Raw genomic sequence first — 14,916 nt, 5'->3', positions numbered from 1 at the left:
CACACAGAGGTGGGAGGAAAGAAGGGCTGTGGGGTAGCCTTGACCCAGCTCTTCTTCTTGACACTCTGTGACCTTGGAAAATTCCTTTAACCCTACTCACTTGGTTTCCTCATCTGTGAAATGGGGAGACTAGTATAATAGGAGCTGTGCCTGAGGAGCTGCAGTCACCACTTGGTTGGAAACTGCGGGATCTGCTTTTCCTGGCTCAGTGATTCTCAGGCAGAGGTGACTGATCTGGAGAGATTCTAGTGGGAGGCCCCTCCCTCACCTCCCACTCTATACCTCCCCTTCCCCCTCCCCTCCTCCCTCCCACCCTGTTAGAATCACTGGTTAGTCTATTTAAAATAGGTTGTGTTCCTGATAGGGTTGCCAGGTTAGCAAACAAAAAGACAGGTTGCTCAAATTAAATTTGACTTCAGAAAACACACAATTTTTTAGGTTAAGTATGTCCCATATAATATTTGGGATATACTGATACTAAAAAAGGATTGTGTCCTTTTACCTGGCAACTCTAGTCCCCGGGTATGTTGGGAAGTTGTGGAGTTGCAGAATTTCTGATTTCCTGATCCAGCCACCGCTGCCCACTTTACAGATGACCAAGCTGAGACCCTCAGAGGCCAAGCAGCAGAACCAAAGTTCAACATTGATGTGGTGGCAGCTTGGGAGAGAGCTGGCTCCTGACTCCCATTCCAGTGCTCCTTTCCCTGTGACAGTGGTGGGGGTGGGACAGCAGAGTGTGTGGCAGAGAAGAGGTGGTTGTATGTTTAATCCCAGGACTAAATATTCAAGCTCAGAGAGGGCATCAGCGTGCTTCCCGAGTGATGACCTCGATGGCTTCCAGGGAGCCCAGCCCCCACAGCCTCACCTGGGCCACTGTCTCAAACTTCACACACACTTGGAAGCACAGTTGTGACTTAAGTGCGATTTCGATTGTCTTTTATTATTATTATTTATTTAATCAAATAAAAAATTGGGGTGGGGTGGGGTAGCTGAGGAAGAGGATGGGAGGTTCTGTCTCAGAGGCTCTGTCCTCACAGAGGAACAGTCAGCCCCTTTAAGGGAGACAGAGCTGCTCTGGGCCTCGCCTTTTTTTAATACCTTGCATGTGACTTAATCACCCCACAGATGTGGAGACGCCTTCCTGCCGAGAGCAGTAATTGAAGTTCCCTAACTGCTCTGTGGTTCTAATTAGCCCAGAGTGGCTCATTCTGGCCTCGGTAGGTTCATGGCTCCTCTGCTTCCTGGTTTACCAGAAGGTGTGAGTTAGTTGAGACAGTAAGAGGACACATGTATTACCTCAGCTGAATGGGTCTTTTTCAGGGAGCTGTGCAGGCCTTCCCAGAGGGGTGTCATTTGAGGCCCTGTGGGGACAGAGCCCCAGAAAGCAGTTTCCAGGCTCTCGGCCTCACATAGACAGGTGCTGGCTCAGGGAGTAAATGGCCATCAGCTGTGACTAGTTGGCCGTCAGCTGTAACCAGTGAGCCATTGGCCACTAATATAACTGCTGTGGCTACGCTTAGCAGAGAGAGAGAAAAAAATGGGGGCTAGCAAGAAGATGGCGGCTGGGCTGGCAAGCGTGGATGGCGGTTTGCGGACAGTGTGGATCCAGCCTCCAGTGAGAGTATAGTGCCGCCAGAGAGAATATAGTGGTATGACTCCCCTACCTATGGCTCCGTGGGTGTTCCTGTTTGGCCTCACCATGTCCTGCGTTCTTGTATGGGGAGCGGGAGTAGAGACCCTGCAGGCCTCCCTGCATGACAAATGGCGCAGAGAGCAGGGTCTCCCGCATGACAGGCCCCCATCTGCCTCCCTCTGCTCCTCTGCCGCCCTCCCTGGGACAGGTTCTCCCGCCTGCAATGCATGCCCCATGCCCCTTCCCCTGCGATGCATGCCCCATGCCCCTTCCCCTGTGGAATGTCTCCCCACCAGCACTGTTTCTGCTCATACTGACCATGGGTAAGGCTCCTAGCCCAGCATGGTGGCCCTCCACGAGTGTGAGTGACCCCCTACACTGGGACCCAGGTCCCCCCAGGGCCACCAGTGTGTCACCAGGACGGGAGCACCTCCAAGCCACTCCTTGCCTGCTGCCTGGTATTCCAAGCGGAACAGCTGTGCCTCGAGCCCTGGAGAGGGGAACCCAGGAAGGTGGGACTCATCCCTACCAGGAAGCAAAGTGTGAAGCCTGGTGGCCCAAAGAGCCCCTGCCTGTGAATTGGGGCCCATGGAGAGCACAGCAGCAAAACCAAGTGGGCAGCTGTGTGCCGGGCCCTGGGCTCAGCCTTTGCCGGCTGCATCCCATTTCACAGGCACGGTCATGCCCACTTTACAGATGAGGGAGCTGAGTCTCTGGAGGTTTAACTGCAAATGGCCCACAGACAGAGCAGAACTGGAGGGACCCCGACCATCTGCGGGCCAAGCCCACGCCCTCAGCCTTGGCCCACCTTGGGGTGCCTCTTGTGGGGGTGTCCCACACACTGCCTACATCCCATGTCACCCCTTAACAGGAACGGGCTGTCACCCAGAGGCTGGGACACGAGGCCTTTCCATGGTGGCAGAGGGGAAGGAGCTGGGCTCTGTGTGTACACGTGCAGTTTGCTTAGTCTAGTCCCCACCTCCTGACAGCTGGTCTAGGAGGGCTGCACGGTGCCCATTTGGCCACCTCTCAATTTCTGTTGCCTAGTGTAGGGTCTGGCACTTAGTAGGTGCTTAGTAGATACTTGTTGAATAATAACTAGCCCCATGTGGGGAAATGCACACAGTCCAGGCTGGTTCATGGGTGAGGGTTTTGTTGGGAGTGAGGGCTAGCGGGGGCAATGGGAGCCACAGAAGGCTTTCGGGGAGTGTCAGGATGTGGTGACGTGTCCGCTTCACAAGAGTCCCTCTGGCCTCTGGGTAGACGGGGCCAGGACGAAGGCAGGCAGCTCAAAGAGGAGGCAGCCACAGTCTTCCAGGAGAGAAGCGACGATGGCCTGCGCCAGGGCAGAGGCAGGAGAGGCTGACAGAGGGCTCGGCCAGCCGTGACCTCTGCACCAGCTTAGTGCCTGCGGCCCGGCTCCCTACCGCTTAGAACAGACGGACACTTGGCATGGGGTCTGATGGACACACTGATGTGATGAACCTCGAAAGGAGTTCTTGTCAGCAGGTCACTTGGCCCCACCTGCCCAGCTGCCGACTGGGGTCTGAGGAGCTGGCTGCTGCCTGTGTGGAGCACATGGGCTGTGGGAGCGGGCGCGGGGCGGACAGGAGCCAGCCCAGGCCAGCTGGCCCGACACCAGTGCTCAGGCTGGGTCAGCGGCAGGCCTCCACTCGCCTCCTCTGGGTGTGCTCCCCATTCTGGCGTGGGACAGCACAAGCACATACAGTTTGCAGAGCCCTCCAGCACAGGCAGCTCTCCCTGTCACCGTTATACAAATGGGGAAACTGAGGCTCCGAGGGGTGAAATGATAGCCAGGACAGGGAGGGATTCAGTCACGTTCCCCGATGGCATAGTCACCACATCTCAACCACTCTTTCTCTCATATTTATTAATTAATTAACTTTGTTTCCATATCGAGCCACTGTTAGGATTCAGTTTGCATGAATAATAATAATAATAACAATAATATAGTACTAATTACAGCTAATAATATTTTTTTTAAAGCTCAGTTGCGCATTTTTAAAAAAAACGATTTTATTGGGGGAAGGGTAACAGGACTTTATTGGGAAACAGTGTGTACTCCTAGGACTTTTTTCCAAGTCAAGTTGTTGTCCTTTCAATCTTAGTTGTGGAGGGCGCAGCTCAGCTCTAGGTCCACTTGCCATTGCTAGTTACAGGGGGCACAGCCCACCATCCCTTGCGGGAGTTGAAGCGGCAACCCTGTGGTTGAGAGGACGCACTCCAACCAACTGAGCCATCCAGGAGCTCAGCTCAAGGTGCTGTGTTCAATCTTAGTTGCAGGGGGCACAGCCCACCATCCCTTGGGGGATTCGAGGAATCGAACTGGCAACCTTGTGGTTGAGAGGACGCGCTCCAACCAACAACTGAGCCATCCGGAAGGTAGCTCAGCTCAAGGTGCCATGTTCAATCTTAGTCGCAGTGGGTGGAGCGCACCATCCCTTGCGGGACTTGAGGAATCGAACTGGCAACCTTGTGGTTAAGAGCCCACTGGCCTATGTGGGAATCGAACTGGCAGCCTTCGGAGTTAGGAGCATGGAGCTCTAACCACCTGAGCCACTGGGCCGGCCCAACAGCTAATAATATTTCGCAGTTTCTTGTTGCCAGGCACTTTGATAAATGTTGCCTCCTTAGATCCTTACAACCAACCCTGAGATGATAGTATTGTACCCGTTTCAGAGATCAGGAAACTGAGGCTCCGAGAATGTCTGTAACTTGCTGAGAATCAGGCAGCCACTAACGTGGGGCTCTCTCACTCCCAGCCCTGTCAGCACTCTCAAACCTCAGCCCATTCCGGGAAGACCCTGTCAAATGCAGATTCCAGGTGCCAGCAGTTCGGACCCAGGGGGTCTGAGCAGGACATGGAATCTTCATCTGTAGGTGAGAAGGCCAGGTGACTGTGCTTTGAGGACTTTCAGGAGCTTGTGCTGCAAAAAAAGAGGCAGGGAGTGGGTGGTCTCCTGTCAGTCCCCTTCCCCTTGACCCTGTCCCCAGGCCAGCTGCTGGCCCTGGGCTGCCTGTCCAACTTGAGGGCCCACAGGGGTCTGATTGAGGGGTGGTACCTGGAGGGCTGTGCTGAAGTCCCATCTGGAGTGTCCCCCTGCTGTGAGCACCATCCGACCTGGCCTTGAATCCCACCCAGCCGCCCGACTGGGTCCTGCTGACCACAGGCGGATCCACAGCTGCCCCGCCCACCCCGTCCCCAAGCCCATCTGCCTCTGTGCAGGCCAGGCCAACAGCTACTCAGCAGGGGCCCGTCTGGCCTGGCAGGAGGAGCTGGCAGCCACTGCCCTGGCCTCCCTCACACCTGCCCTGCTGAAGGGGCAGTGCTGCTCCCCACTCGCTCTGTTCCCCTCTGCTGGCAGAGCTGGGCCAACCATGGGTCAGGGTCCAAGGGACATTCATGAGCTCCCAGTCCCTTCTGGGGACTGGGTTTCTGCTTGAATGGAATGGGTCCTGTCTTTAAAACCATCATGATCCCACTGGAATATTATTCAGCCGTAAAAGGACTGACACGTTACAACACGCTGTGACCTTGAACATGATGCCGAGGGAAAGAAGCCGGACACATAAGGCCCCAGATTGTAGAATTCTGTTTCTATGGAAGGTTCAGAAGAGGCAAATCCACAGAGACAGGAAGCAGATGAGCGGTTGCCAGCGACTGGGGGCGTGGGGCATGGGGTGTGGCTGCTAACAGGTATGGAGTTTCTTTCTGGGGTGATGGGAACGTATAGAATTACACAGGGGTGATGGTTGCATAACTCAGTGAATACACTGAAAGCCACTGAAGTAAACATTGTGTGCCGTATAAAGGAAGTGCCCAGATGGTTGACTGTTACTATAACCTATTCTGGTTCAAGGTGTCCAAAAACCCTGGAGCAGGTTCTCAGGGCCACACAGTCCAGGGCTCAGGACTCACCCCCTCTGCTCTCTGGACCCCATCTTACGGTGCCTCTGCTGAAGCTGAGGTGGGAGGAGCCCCACGTTAGCATCCTGTCGTGGGCGTTAGCCATAGCCTCACTATGTGAGTCCGGTGAGATTGTCCCTATTTTACAGGGGAGGAAACTGAGTGTTGGGGAAATGGGACTTGCTCCAGGCCACACGTCCTGTGAATGGTGACGCGGGACTTTGAGCCCGAGCCTGTTGGTTCCGTGGCCACGCTTTACCTAAAAGGTGCTGTGATATAGCTGTGCCTGGCACCCCCTTCTGTCTCAGTCAGCCACTGCTGTGTGACAAGCCACCCCAAAGCTCGGTGCTTTTACAGCAAGCATTTACTTTTGTTCCTGAGTCTGTGGATCAGCTGGGTGTCTCCTCGCACATTGACTGTGCTCAGGCACACACACGCCATAGTTGTGGGTCAGGAAGGTGTCTGCTGGTCTTGGCTGGGCTCTGTCCCACATCTGGGGATTGGCTGGCTGCAGACCAGCCTAGGGTGGCGTCAGCTGCAGTGGCTCGTGTCTGCTGCACACCGTCTCCCATCCTCCAGCGGGCCAGCCTGGTGTATCCATGGCAGAGCAGGGTTCCGGCAGAGCAGACGCTCAGGGCTTTTTGCGGTCTAGGCTTGGAACCAGCACCCTCACTTCCTCCACATTCTGTCGAACAAAACAAGTCACAGACCAGGGCAGTCAAGGGTGGGCAGTAGGCTCCACCTCTGGGAGGAGCTGCAGTCACGTGGGGGAGGGTGTGGCTATAGGACGCCACTGATTGGGGCCATCAGTGCCGTGAGTCTGGAGCCCCTCCTTACTCCCCAAGACCCCACTGCTATGTTCCTGTCTCCAGGAGGCCCTCTTGGATCCCACCCACCCCACCTGACACTGTCGCTTTCCCAGCCAGCTCTTTGCCTCCTACCGCTCTCTCCCTGGACTTGGAGCACCCTCGAGGGCCAGCTGGCCTCACTCATCTCCTTCCCCAGGTCCTGCCTGCCCACCCCTCCCACGTGGCCAGAGAAGATGCTGGGGACACTTGCTCATCAAGTCCTACCCCAGGCCGATGCGGGCACGTGCCTTCTTCCTCTCACCAAACTTCCATTCAGCAGCAGGCTGACTCCTCTCCTCTCCCCCCCTTCTCATCGGCCCGATGCCCCTGACAACACTAATTAAATGCAACAGTCCCACCAGAAGGATCGAGCCGGGCTGTCCAAGGGCCCCCTCTCTGCCGTGAGCTCTGACATCTGATGGGTCATTTGTGGTGTTGACAGCGCTTACAGTGATGGACACTGATGGGCCAGCAGGGCAGGAGTCCCCCGACAATAACTGTCATCTCCCCCTCGCGTGTGCAGGCATCTGCCAGAGGGAACTGTCCAGTCCACAGATCATTGGCATTTCCCATAAACAAACCCTAAGAGACCTGTGGCCATTTTCTCTCTGTTTTTCAGATTGGGTAATTTCTATTGATATATTTCCAAGTTGACTAACTCGTCTGTCATTCCCATTTCATTGATAAGACAATTAGGGCTCAGAGAGGGTGAGTGCTTGGGGTGACGTCACACAGCTAGTACGTACCAGGGCTGGGACTGGAATTCCTTCTTCTTCTTTTTTTTTTTTTTTAAGATTTTATTGGGGAAGGGGAACAGGACTTTATTGGGGAACAGTGTGTACTTCCAGGACTTTTTTTTTCCAAGTCAAGTTTTTGTCCTTTCAGTCTGAGTTGTGGAGGGCGCAGCTCAGCTCCAGGTCTAGTTGCCGTTGCTAGTTGCAGGGGGCGCAGCCCACCATCCCTTGCGGGAGTCGAATGGGCAACCTTGTGGTTGAGAGGATGTGCTCCAACCAACTGAGCCATCGGGAGGCAGCTCAGCTCAAGGTGCCATGTTCAATCTTAGTTGCAGGAGGCGGAGCCCACCATCCCTTTCGGGAGTCGAGGAATTGAACTGGCAGCCTTGTGGTTGAGAGCCCACTGGCCCATGTGGGAATCGAACCGGCAGCCTTCGGAGTTAGGAGCACGGAGCTCTAACTGCCTGAGCCACCGGACCAGCCCTGGAATTCCTTCTTCTTGATGACAGTCACAGTGGGCACCTGTGAGATCCAAGGGCTGACCCCCCCCCCCCCCCCATGTGACACCAGCAGGAGTCACAGCCCAGGCTGCAGCCGTGTCCGCCAGGGCTGGTGCCTACATGGCCTCTTGTCACAGCTCTGTTCTGTTTGCTTAGGGTAGCCATGACAATTACCGCAAACTCAATGGCTTCAAACAACAGAGAATCATTCGCTCGCAGTTCTGTAGTCTGGACGTCCGTAGTCAAGGTGTCACTGGGGCTGACCGTGTCTGGAAGCTGCAGGACCCATCTGTGCCAGGCCTCTTCCAGCTTCCGGGCAGCTGGATGGCAATCCACGGCCTCCCTTGGCTTGCCTGCGTCACTCCAATCTCTGCCTCTGTTGTCACATGGCCTGTCCCAATGTGTCTGTGTGCCCTGGTGTCTTCACACGGCTTGCTTAGGAGGACACCAGTCATTGAATTTAGGGCCCAGTGTCATCCTGTCTGACCGCATTTTAACGTGATCACCTGCAAAGACCCTATTTCGAAATAGGGTCAGAGTCACAGGTACAGGGGTTAGGACTGCAGCAAATATCCTGGGGGACACAGTTCAACCCTGGCACCATCTTTGACTGTCCAGCTCTGGCTCCAGCTCCCACTGTGGACCTGTCACTGGGCTGGACACCACTTCTGACTTCTTCCTGAGTCTATGTTGGACCAGCTGTGGCTCCCTGGCCAGGTGGCTCCACTGATTGGGCTGTGCTGGGCCCGGTCCCAGGGGGTTGACTGGTGCCTCCTTGCCCGGTGGGCCAAGCTGCCTCTGCCACCTCTGCCTCGCCATATGGGGGACTCCCCAGAGTGGCAGCAGAGGAGACGGGACGTCACATGTGGAAAGGCAGCATGGGTGTTCATGGGACTTTTCCTCGCCCGTGACAGGGTGACTTGGAGCACCCCCCAATCATGGGTGGGCTTGGCAGACCCCACCCAATGGCTGAGTTGGGACCTGAGCCTGAGGGGTCAGCAAGTGTCACCCTGAGGCCCTGTGGTCGGGGCAGGGACCTGTTGGAGCAGTGCGTTGCAAAGGCTCCACCACGCATGTGGCTTTGGGCAAGGGCCTGGCCCCTCAACCAAGTGTCCTTGTCTGTAAAGAGCGAGTGATGGCAGGACAGCAGGGTTGTGCTGAGATTGGATCCGTGGTCCACGCGGCTGGAATGGAAGTGTCCTTACCTGCCATCATTCCTGAGGATAGTTCCACTGGTTACAGAATGCTGGGTTTACAGGTTAAAAAATATATTTTTGGCACTTTATTCTTTTGGAGGGTATGCTGTTGTAAATTACATTAATTGGGGGGACATTGGTTAATGAAATTATATAGGTTACAAATGTGCACTTCTAGAATCCATCATCTGTGTATTGCACTCTGTGTTCACCACCCAGAGGCAAATCTCCTTCCGTCACCACACATTTGACCCCCTTTACCCTCTTCTTTTGGAGCTTTCAAAGCGCCTCTGGACTTCGTTATTTCTGAGAAGTCAGCAGTCGTTGGGCCTCTGAATGCAATGTGTTGCTTTCATTCTAGCTGCTCACAAAATTTTCTCCTTACTTTGGCTTTTAGCAGTTTGATGGGTAGGTATGATTTTCTTGGCATTTATCCTGATTTTTGAGTTGGCCGAGCTTCCAGATTTGTAAATTGCTGGCTTTACCATACGGGGGAAGTTTCCGGTCATTACGTCTTCAAGTCTTTCTTCTACTCTCTTCTCCTCCTCCTCCTCCTGGAACCCCCATCTACGTGGATGTGAGACCTTTTCATGCTGTCCCACAGATCCCTGAAGATCTGTTCTTTTTATTTTAAAATGTATGTTCTCTCTGTGTTTCAGATTGGGTCATTTCTATTGATATATCTCCAAGTTGACTAACACTTCTGTCATCTCAAATTTTCTGTTCAGCAATTCAGTGATTTTCTGTTTTAGGTATTATATTTTTCAGTTATGGAATATTCATTTATTTGCTTTTTAAAATAGTTTCTGATCGTTGAATTTCCTTTCTTTTCACGCAGGAGGAGTGAGTTTTCCTCTACATCCTTGAGCATTGTTACAGTAGCTACTTTAAAAATCTTCATTTCCTAATTCTGGTACCCGGGGTATTTCAGGGTCAGTTTTCATCGATTGTCTTTATATTAAAGTAGTATGTGTGACGTGTTCCTATTTCTTTGTACATCTTCATATACTTTTCGATTCTCTCCTGGGTGTTCTGAACGATGGCATTGTAGAGTCTCTAGATGTTTATTCTGTCCCCCAATGAGCATTTTGGTTACATATTGTATTTCTGAGCAGGGTACTTGGTTGAACTCAGCTTGTCATCAGGGCAGCAGGAAAAACCCCAGCTTACTCTTAGCCTTAGTTGGGGGGCTTGAAGCCCATCGTGTGTGTGTGCGTGTGTGTGTGTGTGTGTGTGTGCGCATGCATGTGTGTGTGTATGTGTGTGTTATATGTGTTTTGCAGTGAGCCAAAGATTTGGGCAGAGTTTATATGCGGCATTTGAGGACCCCTCTGTGAACCCCCCCTTTCCAGGATTTACCCCCTCACTTTCCAGCTACAAGGGTTTCCCCAGACTCTGTCTTCTGGTTTATGGATCCTGAAGAGTATGACTTTCTATCTAAGTTTCAGCAGCCGCGTGGAACAGACTGGGGCCTGTCCTTAGGCTAAAAGCTATGAAAAAGGGAAACTCAACCAGTCCCAACTGCCAACTGCCCTGTAGGGTCTGCCTGCATTTGGTCCCCACCCAGTGCCTTCAGGTACTTCTGCCTTGGTGTGTATCTGCTGAGGGCTTAGAGTTGCTATGAGTGAGAGAGCTGATCCAATAGGAACCCCTAGGCTATGACCAGATGTGGAAGAGGGAAGGTTGAGCGGAGTGCCTGGTGCCTAAGTAACGTGCATTGATATTATCAACCCCATCACTGAGAGGCAACATGGGCACAGACACCCCCATTCGGGAAGGGCTCAGCACACAATGAGGGTCACACAATGGGCATGAGACTGTAGTTATAGGAGAGACCACTGAATGGGTTGGTAGAGGGGCGCTCCAGGAAGGCTTCCTGGAGGAGGTGGTTTGGGGGCTGGAGATGAGTGAAACATTCCTAGATAAGAGGATGGGCTTTTTACTTTCATGCTTTTACTAATGAGAGCTTCGAGCACTCAGGGAGGCAACTTTTCCTAAGGCGAGCCCTAGAAGACACTTACTGTAACAATGAATAGATGTTAAAACATCCACCAGCCCAGGGCCTGAGGAAGCGATGCCCTGGCTTGAGTTCTAGTAGTTGTTCCGTAAATTTGCAGGACAGGACTGGAGGGGCTGTTGGTCAGGACCCCCAAAGCTGAGGTTTAGCCACAGGTTCGTTGTGCACCTTTCTGAGCTGGCCGCTGTGAATTCTGCAGAGGCCAGAATCAAAGGTGAGAAAGCGTTAGCTTCTGCTTGGTAAACGTTGTTAACTGCTCCTTCCTTAGAGTCCTGCTCCTTCCTGCCTCCCAAACCCTCTCACCTCCACTGTCTCACTTGATCTTGTAATCCTGGGCAGACTCCACGTTAGCCATACTACAGATGACAGCAATGGGTCTCAGAGAAGTGGTATGACCAACCCAAGGCCACACAGCCGAGGCATTGGAGCCAAGATCCAACCCAGGACTTCTAACTGGTCCACGAACTCGGGAGGATATCGCCAGGCAGGGACCTCCATCTCCTGAGCCACCAATAGAAATCACAGTCACACCCCCTTCCGGGGCTGGTGTGAGGTCAGAGGAGGCAGTGGATAGGAAACTGACACATAAATTGTAAATTGCCCACAAACAGTAGTGTCTGTTACTGTGGTAACCATCCAGCATTTATGGACAACATTTGCTCTGGGTACCAATGGTTACGCTGCCATTTTAATTTAGCAGCATTGTTAGTTCTCCACCATAAAAATAATATAAATTATGCATATGTGCAAACTTGTCAAATCGTATGTATTATATTAAATATGTGCATTTTTCTGTATATCCATTATGTCTCGATAGAACTATTAAAATATGCCTTCATTACAGAAAAATCTAGAAAACATAGACAAGTAGAAAGAGAAGGAAACGTATTTTAAGCACCTTAAAGCCACCTCTGCTAACACGATGGAAAATTGTCTTCAGTTTTTTTCCTTCTGCCCAGTTTGCTATTTAACATGGCTGTGATCACTGGTCTATGTAATTAAAAACATTTTATATACAATGTTATATCCTGTTCTTTCCCCCTAAGGGGGTGCTGATAGGAAATAGCAAGAAGCAGTGCCCCGTCAGGGCAGCCCGGCGCTGCTGTGACTTTCCTGGGTCCCTGGGCCAGTGTCAGGCCGGGGCCTGAGCCCACTCCCAGCCCCACACTCAGAGAGCATTTCCCAAAGAGCTGCTTTCCTTGCCTTGTCGTGTCTTTTTGAGTTTAATGAAATGTGCGTTTCTCTTGATTGATGAATATACCCAGCCCCTCACCGGTTCTCCTCTTTACGTTCGCCGTCAGAGCTGGTGTTTACCTGTGGCTCAGAAGGCCAGGGCAGGTCAGGAGCTGCTTCTAATAGATGCTGATTGGAATAAAAGGCATTTGCTGAATGAAAGTGGGAAAATCACTCGAGTCTGGGAGAAAAGGTCTTGACACAAAAGGTAGCCGGTGCTTTGGAGAAAAGCAAGGAGCCCGGAGTCAGGAGTGGGAGAGCGAGGTGGGGCGGGGGAGAGGGTGTCAGTTACTTTTCCGGAGTTAAAAGCCCAAAACTCCCTGGCATTCAACGAGAAACATTTTTATCACTGGTCTGCCGATTCCGCTGCTGTAGGCTTGTTTGGGCCACGAGGCCCCTTCCTGCCCAGGGCTGGCTTGGGGGTGGGGGTGGCTGTGTTACACGTCCTCCTCCCTTCCCGACTGGACTTCCAGCTGTCTGGGCAGGTCCTCCTGCAGGGGCAGAGGTGCAGGGCAGCCGCTTGTCTGCCGGTGCCAAAGCAAAGCACAGGGCCACGCCCAGAGTCAGGGGTGGGGCAGGTTACCCACGCAAGGTGCTCAGCATGCCAGGTCTCATGTGCAGGGGCAGGAGAGGGGGCAGGTTTGGGCTTCTGATGTGGCCTTCCTTCGGGGACGTGATTGCAAACTGCGTTAGACCACGGAGATCTTTGCTTTACTCTGAGGCAGAATGGGGCCCACTTGAGGTTTCCAGTGGGCTCCCTCTCGCCGCCCTGTTGAGGCTAGCCTGTATCGGGGCAGGGAGGAGGCGAGGAGAGCCGGAGGAGGCTGCCTCGGTCATCTACCCAGGGGAGCGGCTGGGAGTTGTTGGAGTCGGATAGCTTGTGAAGAGAGAGCCAGCAGGATTAGAGGTGGAGCATGAGACGGTGAGAAGCAGACAGGCAGAGCGAGAGGCAGGGGACAGTATCAGGGTGGCTTTAAGCCTTTTGCCCCCAGCCAGCAGAAGGATGGAGCTGCCATCCCCTGAGACTCAAGGGTGGGAGGAGATGAGGCACAAGACACTTAGCTCAGGGATCAGGATACGGTTTGGGGCCCAGAGGAGGGTTTTGAGCAGGGACACCCCATGACGCAGGTGAACCGTCACCCTGGTGGCGATAAGGAGAATCAAGTAGGGGAGGCCAGTTTAGCACCCCGCCTGATGCGCCGGGAGGTGTGGTCAGAGGTGCCGTTTGATTGAAAGTAGATCCGTGGTGCCCAAGTCGGATGAGAGATTTGTGTCCAGGCCAGGAATGTGACGGTCACAGGGTCCTGTCCATGCAGAGCTCAGTGGGGGCAGGGAGGGCTACAGTGGGTCGTGGTGGCCCCCGAAGTGCCAGATTTGCATCCCAGTCACCTGGTTGGCATCTGAGGAAACCCCCAAACTGCTCCTGGAAGGAAGGGAGGAAGGAAGGAAGGAAGGAAGGAAGCAGAGAAGAGTGAAGCGCCCACAAGAACAGGTCGCTGCCTGCAGCCAGGACGGAGGGGTTTGCGTGGGGACCAGCGGCCCCTCATCAGTGCTCCAACTCCTTGGGCTCCTGTTGCCTGATGGTGGCCGTCCCAGGGGTGCAGGGGCCTCCGGGGGGCAGGGGGGTGCAGCTCTGTTGACTTGCACAGGGGTCCTAATGAGCCACCCCTTCCTGTCTCCTTCCAGCCGATATCATCTCTACCGTGGAGTTCAACCACACCGGAGAGCTGCTGGCCACAGGCGACAAGGGTGGCCGGGTAGTCATCTTCCAGCGGGAGCCAGAGGTGCGGCGGGGCCGGGGGTAGGGGCTCCATCCCACAGGTGCCCGAGGCGTCCCACCAGGGTGGTCTCTTAGGAGACACTCACTTGCCTTCCCACAGGACCCCAGGGCTGGATGGAAAGGGTACACGGGGGTGCAGGATGGGACCCGGCAGGTCGGGGGGAGGGAGGCCACTGCGTCCACTCAGCAGATGCTTGTTGACTGTTCGCTGTGTCCTGGACCCCAGACAGACAGTCAGGACAGGCAGGGCCAGCTGCTGCCCTGGGATAAGCCTCCAATTAACTGCCCTCTGGTGGGTGAGCTGGCGCTGTCCCGGCCACACTTGGGAAGACGGGAAGTCTTCTGCAGCATTGGGGTCGGCCCTCAGGCTGGGGCTGGTGATTTTGCTCTGTTCTGGGGCCCTTGCCCCAATGACCTTTGTTGTCCAGCACAATTCGGGTAAGACAGGGGCGGCCTGGATCAACCTGCCCAGCGGCGCCATTTCTGAACCACTAAAAGAACCTTGTGATAAAAAGGCCGCTTTCTTGAGCACCTACTCTGTGCAGACACCTTGCTGCATTCTCATTGCCCACCTCAGAGAGTGCGGACGGACACCCCAGTTTACAGATGAGGACTCTTGGGGAAGTCACCCCGCAAGTGAGCCAAGACCAGACACTCAAACCAGGGTGGTTTGTGGCCTGTTGCTTACACAGCACCCTGCCTCTGAGAGGGGGCAGCTCAGCAACAAACAGGTGCTGGGATTATATGCTAAAGAGGGAGGTGGGGGAGGAGAGGGAGAGGGAGAGGGAGAGGGAGGGGCGGAGAAAAGCTCGGAGCTGGGGGGCCGTTCTGTCATTCGTTTCCACAGCATTGTACCCAGAGCTGAGGTTCCTGGAGCCCTGACTTCACCCCCCTCGTGACAGCCTAGCGGTGTTAGTAGGTGCTATTATCATCCTCACTTGACAGAGGGGGAGACCAGAGCTCAGAGAGTTTGAAGGACACACAGCCAGAAGGTGGACCGCTGGAACTGGTTATCCAAACGCGGCCCTGTGGCTGGAGCGTGTGGAT

The 14,916-nt window shown here is 54.0% G+C and overlaps 1 protein-coding gene across 2 annotated transcripts in view; it reads left to right on the top strand.

The window, feature by feature from the left end:
- Positions 1-14,916, top strand: part of PPP2R2C (protein phosphatase 2 regulatory subunit Bgamma) — a 110,166-nt gene that overhangs the window by 55,572 nt on the left and 39,678 nt on the right. For both annotated transcript variants that reach the window (XM_019748217.3, XM_019748216.3), the window contains exon 2: positions 13,776-13,873. In XM_019748217.3, coding sequence (XP_019603776.1) covers positions 13,776-13,873 — 98 coding nt within the window. The remainder of the gene's footprint in view (positions 1-13,775; positions 13,874-14,916) is intronic.

This window comes from Rhinolophus sinicus, chromosome 1 (assembly GCF_057876585.1).
Source record: "Rhinolophus sinicus isolate RSI-liver-muscle chromosome 1, RSI-T2T, whole genome shotgun sequence".
Taxonomy (NCBI): Eukaryota; Metazoa; Chordata; class Mammalia; order Chiroptera; family Rhinolophidae; genus Rhinolophus; species Rhinolophus sinicus.
This window is presented reverse-complemented; position numbering and strand designations above follow the sequence as displayed.